The sequence below is a fragment of the Varroa destructor genome, unplaced genomic scaffold (genome assembly GCF_002443255.2).
Source record: "Varroa destructor unplaced genomic scaffold, Vdes_3.0 BEIS01000003.1, whole genome shotgun sequence".
Classification (NCBI taxonomy): domain Eukaryota; kingdom Metazoa; phylum Arthropoda; class Arachnida; order Mesostigmata; family Varroidae; genus Varroa; species Varroa destructor.
This window is the reverse complement of record NW_019211456.1, coordinates 26,172,788-26,186,311: the sequence shown is the minus strand read 5'-3', so window position 1 is coordinate 26,186,311 and position 13,524 is coordinate 26,172,788. Positions and strand designations below refer to the sequence as shown.

At 39.3% G+C, this 13,524-nt stretch overlaps 2 protein-coding genes across 14 annotated transcripts; one reads left to right on the top strand and one right to left on the bottom strand.

Moving 5' to 3' along the window:
- The first annotated feature begins 35 nt into the window (after positions 1–35).
- Positions 36–9,427, top strand: Wdr24 (WD repeat domain 24). 6 transcript variants are annotated; one of them, XM_086982613.1, is made up of 15 exons: positions 36–228; positions 1,259–1,428; positions 1,970–2,200; positions 3,342–3,443; positions 3,780–3,993; positions 4,161–4,231; positions 4,509–4,706; positions 4,955–5,173; positions 5,423–5,512; positions 5,637–5,772; positions 5,950–6,263; positions 6,443–6,638; positions 6,943–7,043; positions 7,649–7,749; positions 8,276–9,427. In XM_086982613.1, the coding sequence occupies exons 1-15, from the start codon at positions 204–206 to the stop codon at positions 8,412–8,414; spliced, it is 2,307 nt and encodes a 768-aa protein (XP_086838739.1). In that variant the 5' UTR covers positions 36–203; the 3' UTR covers positions 8,415–9,427. The 6 variants fall into 6 exon arrangements, with proteins under 6 accessions (XP_086838739.1, XP_022651501.1, XP_086838741.1 ...); XM_022795766.2 differs by having other exon boundaries at positions 36–258; XM_086982615.1 differs by having other exon boundaries at positions 156–239.
- On the bottom strand, positions 2,926–13,030 carry LOC111246331 (uncharacterized). 8 transcript variants are annotated; one of them, XR_015323043.1, is made up of 7 exons: positions 12,677–13,029; positions 11,880–12,048; positions 11,346–11,588; positions 7,546–11,062; positions 6,451–6,599; positions 6,004–6,132; positions 2,926–3,952 (listed from the first exon to the last, which is right to left on the bottom strand). XR_015323043.1 is itself a non-coding variant. In XM_086982620.1 (7 exons), the coding sequence occupies exons 2-4, from the start codon at positions 12,080–12,082 to the stop codon at positions 10,972–10,974; spliced, it is 537 nt and encodes a 178-aa protein (XP_086838746.1). In that variant the 5' UTR covers positions 12,083–12,123; positions 12,677–13,018; the 3' UTR covers positions 2,926–3,952; positions 6,004–6,132; positions 6,451–6,599; positions 7,546–10,971. The 8 variants fall into 8 exon arrangements, 5 of the variants coding, with proteins under 5 accessions (XP_086838746.1, XP_022651506.1, XP_086838745.1 ...); XR_002671641.2 differs by having other exon boundaries at positions 11,880–12,041; XM_086982620.1 differs by having other exon boundaries at positions 11,880–12,123; positions 12,677–13,018.
- Positions 13,031–13,524: the final 494 nt, after the last annotated feature.

Sequence of the window (13,524 nt, the reverse complement as noted above, 5' to 3'; positions counted from 1 at the left end):
TGGGGAATCATTATTACTAGTAACTTTGTTCTCAATGTAAATAACTTGAAACTGCTTTCTAACTATCTCTTTGGGTTGAGAAGAGTTTTTTGGACAGATGAAACTTGCAGCTCTCGATTTTCACTAGATCACGGATCTCTGTGGGGTAAGTGTTTTTGTCTTGAACCTACTATGTCGCCTCTCTATTACCACCGGACGATCAGATGATCAACGTGAGCGACAATTCCGGTATCAGCTGTGTGAGCGAAAAATTTGTTGGTATAGTACAATAATAAGTCTAAGATTGTTGTTAATATATTTGAGTCAGGCTAGAATTAAACTGTCCCTTTCAATAGACAATGGACCTTTAGTGTAATGCAAGTGTTCGAGCGCTGCTGGAAAGAAAAATAGTTTTTAGTGTTATTCGATGTATGTTGTGGAGGAAGGTTGGCTTGGCCCGAAAATTAGGAATGGTTACTTTTGCTTTTATACCTAATATGACGCACTGGAAATACATTGCATTTTTGTTGGGAGCACGAAATCTTGAGGATTATGAATTTGTGTGAGGTCTACTTCCATCATATGGACGGAAGAAAAACTAAAAAAAAAAAGAAGATATGGTTGTTAGTGTTACTCCAGATGCCATTCACAACTTATCATCAGTTGGTTTTATTAATTGACAGCTAATTTAGCAATTTCATTCAACTATGGAATTCAAATTTAATCGAAGGAATTAGGCAAATTAAATGGAAACACTGAGTTTCCATTTATTCATTCAGTGAGCTCTTTACTTCTGGCTAGCCCCGAATTCGGCGTTCGGAATCTTCTAGTTCGAGAAAGGCAAAAAGATCTTATGCTGAAGTGCGTTTGCAATTGAATTGAGATAAATTTTAAAATAAACTAATGAATTAAGCAATTAAGCTTTTTTTACCAGCATTCAAATTTCCAACAGGCTGCAGTGCTTCGATCACTCTTTGTGTACTCGAGCTCGATGTCTGTGAACATTGACAACGTTGACACTGTGGTTTCTGTACACAGGACCTTAACTTTGAGCGATGTCTGTTTGAAGCAAAGTAACATGCTCCGTTGTCACCTGGTTAAAGTTTGCTTCACGGTCGCGAAGAAACACGTTTATTGCTATATAAGATAGATTCTCCAGGTTGCAGTCAAACCTAAAACATGTTATAGTTTTTTTCGAATCTGGTAACGCGAGATGAGTTCCATCAGTAAAGAAAACCGCGGCTACTTTCTTCGAATAATAGCATTATTGGCTTTGAAGAGATAGGTCAGCTGGTTAGAATCGCGATGCCTCGATCGAAGTGCGCACTCGACGGTCCAGCCAATGCATTGGCTGTGAACTCCAATCGAGACTCTGGGCTGTGCGCTGTAGCTGGCCGTACAGTTTTCAAGGTCTTCAATGTGGATGATCAAGATCGGATCGTCGAAAAGGTAGGGATAATTAATAAGCATTCTATTGTACAACATAATGCTCAGCTCATTGTTACATGTCCGTAGAATTCAAAGCAGGGATCTATGACTCAGAAATTTCTACACCACCCTGAGACTGTGGCACCTTAAATAGCTGAATGTGTCCCAATCGTTGTTTTTTACCGTAGTTAATTCGTTAGCAAACCAAAGTAATTATTGTACCTCCTTTAGATTTGAACAACTCCTTTTTACTTGAGCATCGCGAAAAGCATCTAGCCAATACTCGAAAACATCTAAAACGGGCACATTGATACCACATTAACATAGAACCTAGAGTAGTTTTTTGTTAAATGTTCACAATTCTGCCAAATATCTACCGAATTGCATGGTACTCATTTGGGCGAAGTGCATGATCAATTTGCGAACTTCACAATGGCAGTGCATTTGGAAGTTAGTGCACTTCTGACACCAGTACAGAGGTAAGACGAACAGGCAACGCATGTGTAGACAAACTCGTGCTAAAGTACTTTGTCGCTAAATTTTGCCTTCTGTGTCTCCTCAGATGAATCTCCGTGTAGGAAAGAATATCAACCTCAACTATTCATGCTCAGACGTCGTGTGGAACCCTGAAGTTGAGAGCCTTTTGGCCACGGCAGCTACCAATGGAGCTGTCGTTATCTGGGATTTGAATAAAGGTTCAAAATGCAAACAAGAATTTGTCTTGGCGGATCACAAAAGAACGGTTAATCGAGTCGTCTTTCAAGATGGCAATACGCTTCTTTCGGGGTCGCAGGTAAGCGTATTATACCAAATGAGAACAAGAATTAGAATATTCAGACGATCCATTGTAAAAAATATCTCTTGTGTGAAGGCATGCAAATTCAACGAATGACGTTAATGTGCGGCAAGTGCTTAATTTAGCACTCGTATCATCATACATATATTTGCTGTCGGTAATCAAAGCATAACATAGTTAGATGAAGGGCCGTATAACACATCATAAAGGTTATGAAAATAGTAACATGCGAGTGGCACCACCTTTAATCGTTATTTCTGCCCGGAAAGCTTAAGCGGACTTCAACTTTAAGATTCTGTTCTGCGGATTGGGTCGCTGTTAGAATGTACACTAAAATTATATCGCCCTTTACGTCCCCATGGCGGTACAATGGCAGGCTGTTTGCCTACTAAACTGATTGAGCAGTGGCAGTCTGGGTTTGCATCCGGCTACAGAGAAGCTCCATTTCGGGATAATAGGAGCCAGCTGTTTGAAACAACACCGGTCATAGAGGTTGAGATATTTGTTAGCATTACCTTATGCTAATCCGAAGTCCTTTGATTAAATAATAAAGAATCTTTGGATTTCGCCGGAAAAAAATGAGATACTACCAAAAAAGTTCGTCATTAAGTGAAAAATTCAGCCAGGTCGGGCTTCTGAACTAGCTGAATGGAATGAACGGATAGATGATAGCTATTAGTTTAATGTTCGTGATCATAGCTGACAGAAATGCAAAACATACGTTTGTTAGTTTAGAGAACAACAACTTTATTTTCGGCTACGCGTCCAAAAAACCTAACTGAAATAAGATACTGCCAAACTATTTCGAACGACTATGCCCCAAAATAGTACAAGGCATTCAATATATAGGGGTCTAGCAACCTGCAGGCGTGGCTTTGTATGTCATGACCACGGGAAATAAGCGAAGTAAAAAAGAGAAAAGCACTTACAGTTATGATGGCATAGCACTATAGGCATGTAGTAACGTCAGGTTGAACTAGAAAAATTATAATTTCTTCTAAGTTAAAACCGTTGAAGAACTAGAAGTATCTTTACGACTTCGCTCGTAAATGTATGAAACATCGGCAGTCAAACTAGACGAAAATTTGCTACTTTAAGACGAACCTTAATCATAGTACATATGTTATACCAATTTTAGGACGGAACAATGAAGTGTTTCGACCTTCGGCGAAAAGAGGTCACCCGAACTTATGTCACCTCATCGGAAAGTGTGCGCGATATCAAATTTTCGCCTCATGAGGTAACTTGTTCTTAACAATCTTCTTTATACTCACTAATGTATGCGTGTTTATTTCAACATTAATCAGATGAAGACAGCAAAGGATCTAAAGGAGGCCTTGACAAAAATGTATTTGCGAAATAGGGTGGGTATCCATCCGAAGTGTATTATTATAGACGTCCTGTTTGACTAAAATATCCATAACTTGATAGCAATAACGAGTAACGGTCCAACAACGGGGGCCACGCACTTTGCCAATAACTACTTTTCTAGTGATTGAAATGGGTTCAAGGTCCGACTATTTTAGATTGGCTGTTTCTTGACTCAAATGGGATAGTGATCATTGTAATTGTCCAGGTTAACTCCTTTGCTGCTGTTCAAGAAAACGGTAACGTCCAAATCTGGGACTGGCGTCGCAGTGATCGCTGTATCCGGCAATTTACGGCACATTCTGGCCCCGTTTTCTCGTGCGATTGGCATACGGAGGATTCGTTACTGGCTACTGGTGGACGGGATAAAACGATTCGGGTCTGGAACATGCAAAGTACACCAACATTAGTGTGTACAATTTGTGAGTTACTATTATATATTTGACCTGAAAGATCAATTTGCAATCAAATAGACGAAAGCGTAAGGCTATGAGCAACGCTTGTAATATGGTTAAATGAGTGTTATATAGGTTCGTGGCGCTCTTCAATGAACTGCAATTGCATATGAAGTATTTCTTACACCTTCCAGACACTATTGCTTCAGTTGCTAACATCCGTTGGAGGCCTAACCATCACTACCAGATTGCGTCAACATCTCAGGTTTGTTTTAAATATTAATAGCACATTTTTGATAATTGGGTGTTGAGTTATCAAAAATGTGCTACTATCTTTCCATTATCTTTCCATTCAAATATTTAATTTAAAAGAACTGTTTTCATTATCCTCCTTTACCTTCCTTTATAACCTTTTTAAGCCAACTTCTTACTGGTACTGACCCAGACTCGCTAACCCCTTAGCCTTCAAGGCTAATTCTAACCGGTTCAGTTGGCTAACTCAGTTGGAGTATCACATTGGATCTAATCTTTGTGCCTCACAGGTCTTGGAACAAAAGATCAATATCTGGGATATTCGTCGTATGTACGTTCCCTTGTTTGCGTTTGCCGAACACAAGGACGTTGTTACCGGATGTGCTTTCCGAAGTCAAGGCGACACCCTTCTAAGTACGGGCAAGGACAGCATGCTTATATTGAGAACGTTTGACTACGCCATACAGCCTGCCGCTAAGGCCAATCCTGTAAGTAAAAAATGTGTGCCTGTATCCATACATAACCGTATACGTCACTTGGTAGCAATAGGACGTGACACCTATATTATAAGTGATATGAAACACGTTGTTTTCTGAATTGTGGAACTAGTGTCTCGTGTTTTAATGTGGAGGACAGCTAAGATATGTAAAACTTTCTTCAGCAAAACGTCTATATATATATATATATATATAAAATGCTTTCTGGTAAAATAAAAAAAATTGTGTGAACATTGCAGGTAGCCCATCGCTTTAATTCGGAAGATAGCTTAGCGCTGGCAATGTGGGATAAATTGAAAGCAAATGCTGGGCGAAAAATGGCTAAATCATTTCAGGCTAGCGCAATTCCTGTATCAAGTGGACTCGGAAGAAAGGGCGGTACACCAACTCCGGCACCTGCTGAAGATACTCACACCTCATGCCGATCTGATCTCACCGTTATACCTGCAACAATAAGCGTTAGTGGAATCCATTCTAACACTGAAATCATTCACATCCAGACTTACGTTTTATAACAGTGTGTTTATTAGGTTGGTATTTTTGGATCTTTCTTTGAATAGTAACCTCTATGACTGAAGCTGCGTTTGAATGTCTAATCGTTCAATCAAAAAAATCAAGGATTACTATGTTTGTAATTAAAAAAAATATCTGTTGTATGCTGTGGTGCTCACGTTAAGATAGATCACCACTGAAAAATTTCTTTGCAGAATCTATACCACAGGAGTTTTACGCGACTCGCGCTAACCTACCGTTTGTGTGGAGCCACTTTTAATGAGCTGTGTGAGCACAATGCAAAGGTGAGTTTCGTGAAATAATAAATTCGGCTTGCATGGAAGTGTTTTATGTCGCTGATTTCTTTAGTTTTAGGAGACTGCATTCACTTCAACTCAGTTGTTCTACCCTGGCGTTTATTCTACTTAGTGCGCAACAGAGGTCGGCCTACTTCAGGTTGCACAAACGTGGAGGATACTAAGAACGCTATTCCCAACAATCATAGGAGAAGAAGACGCCACTGGAAAAGATCCCATTATGCAACGATCCTTTAACGATGAAAAAGGTATCATCGAAGCTTTTTCTCAAACAGAAAACACATATGTAATCACGTCTATCTTAAGGTAGCGCGTTTAAGATGAACTACAAATTACGTGTGAACACTTTGAATGACCTATTACTCATAAAGTAGAGGATCTACTAGCAAAGCTACAAGTATCGTTTTGCTTCTATTTGGTTTTAGCTCTAGCGTCCTCGCAGGACGAAACGAGTCGACACAATTCGGTAACGAACTCACACAGATCACGGCATCCATCATTTAAAGACGATGATGACACAAATTCATCCGGTGGCCAAGGCGATGGCATAGACGCGCTACCGAAAGAGCGCGCGACGCAGGGTGGCCAGTCGGAATCGTCAAGTGGCTCTGAATCGGACGATGAACAAGAAAAAGACGATGATGATCTAAGTGAAAGTGATGAATACTCCGAAGATGACGTTCAAGAAGCTCAAGAAATGATACAACATTCTAGCTTTTATCCACAACCGAGGAGCAAAGTGCGTAAGACACTTTCACTTCGTCTTACATATTTTGTAATATCTCATTTCGATTCTATTTAGGTACTACGAAAACGTACAATATCGCTGATTCTAACGAATATTACTGTTTCAGATTGTTAAGTAAATTTTAATAAATAAATTAATTAGTTGTATTTACGTATTTTGGATGGTGTCAGTTCCTTACAGTGATTTCGATTCCATCACCGCCCGCAAGACTCGAACCGGAGCCGGTTATTATCGAGGCAATGCTTCGCCAGTGTGTTGATCAGGGTGACGTTCAAAGCGCTGTTTCTATGGCGCTCGTGCTTGGTAAACGAATTCGGTCTCGTCTACCTGTCGAGGACCGGATTATGTGGATTAACAGCTATTTAGGTATAGTGATGCTTGTTAGCTCGTTAGGTGATCTTGTGTCGAATAACGAACGGCTCTTGACTCATGTTGTGTGTCCATTTGAATTTTATAAATACAGAACAAGTAAACTAATTTAGCTCAGTTGTTTTATAATACGTCGTCATCAAACTACAAGATATGCCAACACTTCAATGAATAGCTGAGTTTACGCTTGATGCATCGGAGCCTATACATTTACGGATGCTTCTGTCAGTAACCGGTGTTTAAGATAGAAATAAAAGTGCTAAGTAGGGTTTTAAGCGTTTTTGCTTGTATATTTTTACAGAACTGCTTAGTAGGTTCGAACTGTGGAATGTACACAATCAAGTGATCATTCTTTCGTCAGATATCGAAGCCATTCGTGTCCTTAACCAGCAGTCAACAACGGTATGTTTATCGTACTGTTCTATTTCCTTTTTGGTATATAATTAGCCCTATTATTTTCGCATTTTCATTATTTATCGCAACATTATTCAACACGATACTACGTTGCCCAGTAGGTTTTTTTCTTTTATCCAGTACACTTTATAAGCCAATTTCTAAACGCAGAATCGCACGGATTTATGCAGCGGGTTGGAACATTAAAAGATTTCTCAACATTAGATCTGTAGACCGTTTACGATTTAAAGTCGTTGGTGTCATGTCGTCTGAAAATATAAATACAATTTATTTCCGCATACTCGAATAGAATTACGTGTATGCTACTTGAAACAGTACTTAAGTTCTCTAGGTTGACGTAATGAGTTTTTGGTGGCAAGGTAACGCTAAACTAGAGCAAATCTTGGAATACCTTATTAGTTTTCAGCAGAGATCATCATCACACTATTTTCGGATAGTTATTATTTAAGAATAACGATAATATCTATAGAACGGCTGGGGGTTTATTTACTGAGTGATCCTTGTTGTGTTCCAAGTAGAATCCAATACACGCTGACATTTTGATGATTATGATACTACTTCATTTCTTGAACTTCTCTGGTTCGTTAATGCAGGTACATGCCGCATGCGATTTGTGTGACCGCCCCCTAACTGGGTATCCCCTTGCCGGATTCTGTAAGAACTGCGATCGATTTGTGTCTAAATGCTCAATATGGTTAGTCCTTTACGATAGCTTCCACTAATGAGATCACTTAGTAGGAAGTAAAACTAAACAGAATTTGCATTTGTAATGAATTTACGAAACTGTTTCGTAAATTCGTAAGTCACGGTAATTGCGTCGTGAGTAAAGTATTTTAAATATTATAATATTGATGAAGAAAATTTCATTTCGTTTCTACTTTTACGAAACTTCAACAACCTAACGCAAAACATACGGTAGGGCTTAGCTTATTCGGAAAGGAGATATGAGTCAGACTGAGATGTAATAGCCAATTATATTATCGGTGGCTTAGTGTTAAACAAATTAGCTGCCAGTCAAGCATTATATAGTATATACCTAAATGCTTCCCTCTCAAGCCCATAATACTGGCGTTATAAATTTCGCAAAATACTATTTATTATATGGTAAATTTTAGCATATTTATTATATACGGGATTAATACACATATGTGTATTTATCATTATATGGTTTTCCAAGCAATTTTTCCTGATCGACGTGTCATTTTCTCCGTTTTGCACAGCTACGAGGTAATTAAAGGTCTCTACGTTTGGTGTCAGGGTTGTTCGCATGGAGGACACATGCGCCATCTCAAGGAGTGGTTCTCGAAGCACCCTGAGTGTCCTACGGGCTGTGGACATCTCTGTGAAATTACTGCCTAGAACCAAGCAGCATGGTGTCAGAAATAGGCGATAACTCTTACTGCTGGCCTAACAGCAGACTATTGTACAGGTTTTGTTTTCTATTTCGTGGGCAGATTTCACTAGTTTCAGACTTCCGTGCATGTAAATTGTGTTATTGTTGTTGACCCACAGACAGACAGGTTTTCTGTTATAGGTGATCGAGATGGCGTCTGAAGCGATGCTGAACGGCAAGACCGGACGTACAATAAAGAAAACCTTTATTTAGGTAGTTCAGATAAGTCCAGTGAAGCTGCGACACTGGAACACAGCAGAACTAAAATTCGATAGCATTAGTAAATCATAGTACTTATCAGTAAACTTAAATACTAAATGTCTTTCGTGGCCGATGCGAATGAAACGCCACAGATCCAACACACTTTTTCTTTTTGAGTCAAATATAATTGTTCCCAATTGCCTCTCTGTTGAGATAAACATTTATTGCAGTACGGGCATGGTTAAATAACATTATTACCTTAAGTAGATGCTTATTTTTTTATTCAAAGGAGTAGGTATCATGTGCTGTAGATAAATACGAATACATAGTACTGTGGGAATCACCGAAACAAACAAGGAAGTATCATTTTTCCTATGGATTTAACGTATCAGTTTGTGCCTATACTGAACGGTAATGCGTTGCCTCTAGATTTAAGCAGCCATATCTTCTAATGAGTGAAACACTAAGAGATGTCCTATTTAGGATGGAACAGATGATCCGGAGCATTTAAAGATATAAACAAGTTGGCTTAAAATATTCGAGGATGGCTTGAAGTTATTGGGATGGTGACGAAAAAACAATTTTTTCCGCCTCGATGGATTACGATTAGATAAACAATATAAATATACATACGTATATATGTATATAATATCAATTGATAAATTACAGTAATTATCGTGGCAATATATTTGATTGTCAATTGATTGAACAATTTGTTAATATAATTCAGGTAAACAGGAAAAATAAACATTTCGAGTAAAATGCGTTCACCTAATAATACGGCGTTCTGTTGATTCTTTCGCATACCCATTGTTATTGATTTCCAGATCGTTATCATTAGACCTTGCAGATAATAAACTTGAGTAAGGTTTCTACTGAAGATTGAAATTATTGAATTTCAGTTAAGTTTCCCGAAACTACGTAAACATATAAAAGTGTATTCTAATCTAAAACAAAATAATATAGCTTTTTCATGAATAGCTTTCTTAATGAGACATTTTTAATAATAAGTTTTTAAAAACCGAATTGTGACATCTGGTGTATTTTTTTTCTAGGCATCCCTGAATCTTAAGTTGAATCGTGTGTAAATACGCACTCCAGAAGCTACAAAGATAAGACCACAGTCGGTTCCACTCAAATACATCAAACCTAGATTAGTCTCAGATGAACGTTGCATTAAATGGTAAAAAGGAAATGCTAGTAAAAATTCGGTGTCGTCAAAAGGGTTATTCATGTACAAATTGCTGCCTATCTATACACGGACAGCACGTTATGTTTACTCTGTATACAACTGACGATCAGCCATAAAGGGAAAACTGTCCCAGCTAATACCGGGTCGTTGTTTACTTCCAAACATTATGTAGTAGTACTTATCTCATACTCGCTACAGAATTAGTTTTGTACTTCAGTACAGCGTTCGTCTTATCTAGTCAATTCAATTCGCTTTTCCTATTTGGCTTTAATCAGTAACCTATCAAAACGTTAATTTTTTTTAACTGCCTTCTGTCGCCAAGCTAAACAAAAACCTAACTTTTACAGCCGCGCTCGTTCTGTCCGTGCAATCATTAATATACGAAGTTTCTTTTGTTGACCGCGCGGTTTATCTTTTCACAGACGTTATATTTGTTGTGTGAATATTATTCCAGCATTCATCAACAATGTAAGTAGTGTTTCTTCCTATATAACTAATATTTTGAAAAAACAGTTGTCAGAGCAATAAATATGTAATAGGAACGTATATACATATGTATCGTTTCGGCCAGCGACACGCTCATGCATAACCCTGACTGTTTTCAGCGCTTCGTTCATTGCTTTCGCACCTCTGCCACCGTTTTTTTATTCTCCGCACCACACGTCGCGCAGTTGTACAAAATTGCAATTGTTTCTACACGCACCGCATAAATATTAAGCAGTACAATATAATACTTGATAGTTACTCGCGTCAGGTTCCTCATGTAGGCGAGCTAATTAATGATCAGAAGTTTTAAGCATTTACAAACGACGTAATACAGAAAACCATCACTGTTTTAACAATATAAAGCTTTAGACAACCACGATTGTACGTACTAGGCGCAGAACAACAACAACAACACGGCCTATCTTTATTATTCACAAAAACGCATGATACGTTGTCATTCCATCTAATTTTAGTTAGATATAATATCTGCTAACAGCGTTTGATGTTTATAGAACGTTAGGGAAAACAAGTTCTTTGCCATGGATTCTGTTACAGCTGTGTTAGATCAAGGAGCATTGGATCTTTCATACTCGTTCACGTTTAGTGATATATAGAAGAAAAACAACTATTGGCTGACCGAAAGCTTAAATCCTCATTCTGTGGTAGTATATCCGGGCTAGGTACTGCAAGTGTTCAGTGCTGCGTCTTCGCCTGCTTTGTGTCTCATACGCAGCGCTGAAGTGAAGGAAAATAAGCAGCTCGTTAATATAATAATATTGTGAACCTCATTTGATTCTATTAATCCGTCTGTTTTCAATTCCAGCCTTAAACGCGCTCGAAAGCTTACATAGTGGTACATCGTTAAAAACCTATCAATTGGCCATAACTACTACAATAAGAAATAAGCGCACTTCAAATCGCTGGCTTCACTTAGTAGCTGACGAGAGTCGAAGTTAATTTAGGATCAGTTTAAAAAATCTATGTTGTCTAATTCAGTGTCATGTACTTGGTAACGTACTTGCGGTAGTTTCGACGGCCGTTAAAGCCCATATGCATAGAGTGATGCATTCCAGCGAGACTGGCTGGACCCCCCATTGCCATAAGTGGAACCAAAGGGGCGGCAAAAACAGCTACTGTGCTCCCAGCCGGACTCAGCAAAGAAGTACGAATAATTTGTGTCGCATTACGGAGTCCATTGATCATCATTTGAGGTAATCGTTCAGGAAATCGAATTGGTGGTAGCGAAGGCAAGTTGGCAATACTGGAATAGAGAAAGAATAACCGCTCAGTTGGCAGGAGCTCTCTGTACTGCATTGATTATTATTTAAGTGTATCGCTAACGTCTTGCATGCATGATGAATGCTGCAGGAGTGCGTTAGGCAGCGCGCTGGGCTTAAAACCATAAGCTAAATCTAAAATTCCTTGCCAAGCTAACCCAGCATTCAAAGCTTGATTCAAACCACCTCTTAAAATTTTCTTTGCCTGATAATATATTATAGATATCTCACTAGCGTTTGTTTACACGAATTGCGTTTTACTGCAAAGCACTTACCTGAAAGGAAATAAACCGCCTAGACCCTGTGGAAAGTACGATGCCAGTGCTTGTCCGGGAGTTTGCAAAGCATTTGAAATGCCCGAGCCAAGACTTTGCAATGCCTGATTGAAAGGTCGCGAACCCCCTTGACCACTTACGCCGCACGGGCCAAGGACTAGGCTAAGCACTCCGGCGAGCAAAAGGCAAATACGAATATACATATTGAATTCGAACGACCAACTTCCGAAATAGTGGCACGCCTCTGTAGCAGGTAGTGTTTTGAGTCAATTGCAACGCTTTGCAGGTAATTATTTAGATAGCGATAAAAAAGGATCTTCGTGTTAGGCAACTGTGTGCCTTATCGAACTCAAAGACCGCAACATTAACCCTGAACTACACCATCACTACAGATGAACCTATTTGCAACTGAGACAACATGTGAGCACCAAAGAAAGAACGAAGCTAAACATTCGTTTATGTCTTAAATGAAGTAGTTCAGGAAAACAATCTTTTCTAGAGGGAACAGCAACAACAGCAGAACTACACGTTGCTAGCGATATCCCGAAGAGGATCGGTTTGAAAAGTCAATAAGCGCATTGAGCAAATGAGAGCTTCACGTGTCTATTGAAGTTTAACTTTTCACGGTAAAGCTGCCTACTGCAAGCCATCAAGTCCACACGCAAAATGCCTCGGTCACTACTAACTGCGCGTAAGCTTTCTTCACTTAATATAGATTGCGCGTTGAGAAATGGCTGTAGCGTATAGCACAGAGCAAAAGACGAGACCATCGGCAAGGGTCATCGGTTTTCACTCACCAGAGACTTCGGTAAATGGATGACTTGGCAAGCTAGCGGGCGACCGTCGGTGTTGTGGTCTGAAACCTGTCGGTTCAGTCCGTGGCTTCCTTCAAAAGCGAAAGCACCAAATCTACAGCATACACACAGTTGGACAGATCCACCTATAGGGTTCCTTACTTACTCTTTACTCTTTAGGTTCGCGGATTGCTACGAACAATTTGCAAAAGTATCTAATACGTTAATGATTTAACCCGTCCATGACGCACATAGTCCTTATGTCGTAGCAGCAGCTGCTGTGGCGCATTTCTTATGGAAGCTGCTAAAAAACAGCGTGCGCGCTACCATCCAGTCAAATGGATAGATTAATCGAGCGAAGCCGTCGAAACGACAAGCGAAAAGGGAAAGGGCTATGCCATTTAACATATAGGTGTATCACATATCTTCTTCTTATCTATAAATAGCACTAATTCTTGCGTGCCGATTAATTCCCTGAAACTACTAAAAGTTTCCTGTGGGCACGGATAGCAGGAATATGAGACGGACGGAGCTGAGCAAGGCGCATAGCGATAGCGCCTTTTATAGACACAAACGTTACCATTTGACATCGTGCATATATATATATGTATGTATTATATATAATATATATATAACTTTTTTCAAAAAAGATCTATACACAACTGACGGCGCAAATGAACGTTGCACTGAACAGCATTGCAGCTCGTCGCAATAAAGGTATTGCCTGCGCGAGCGGACGGCCGGTCTTCTACCGAGCTCGAATGAAAATTTCCAACAATGCTCTCTAATTCACTTGTTTTCATCGTACCCGTTCGCTGACCCGTTCGGGCATACTGCTTTGGTTTCTGATT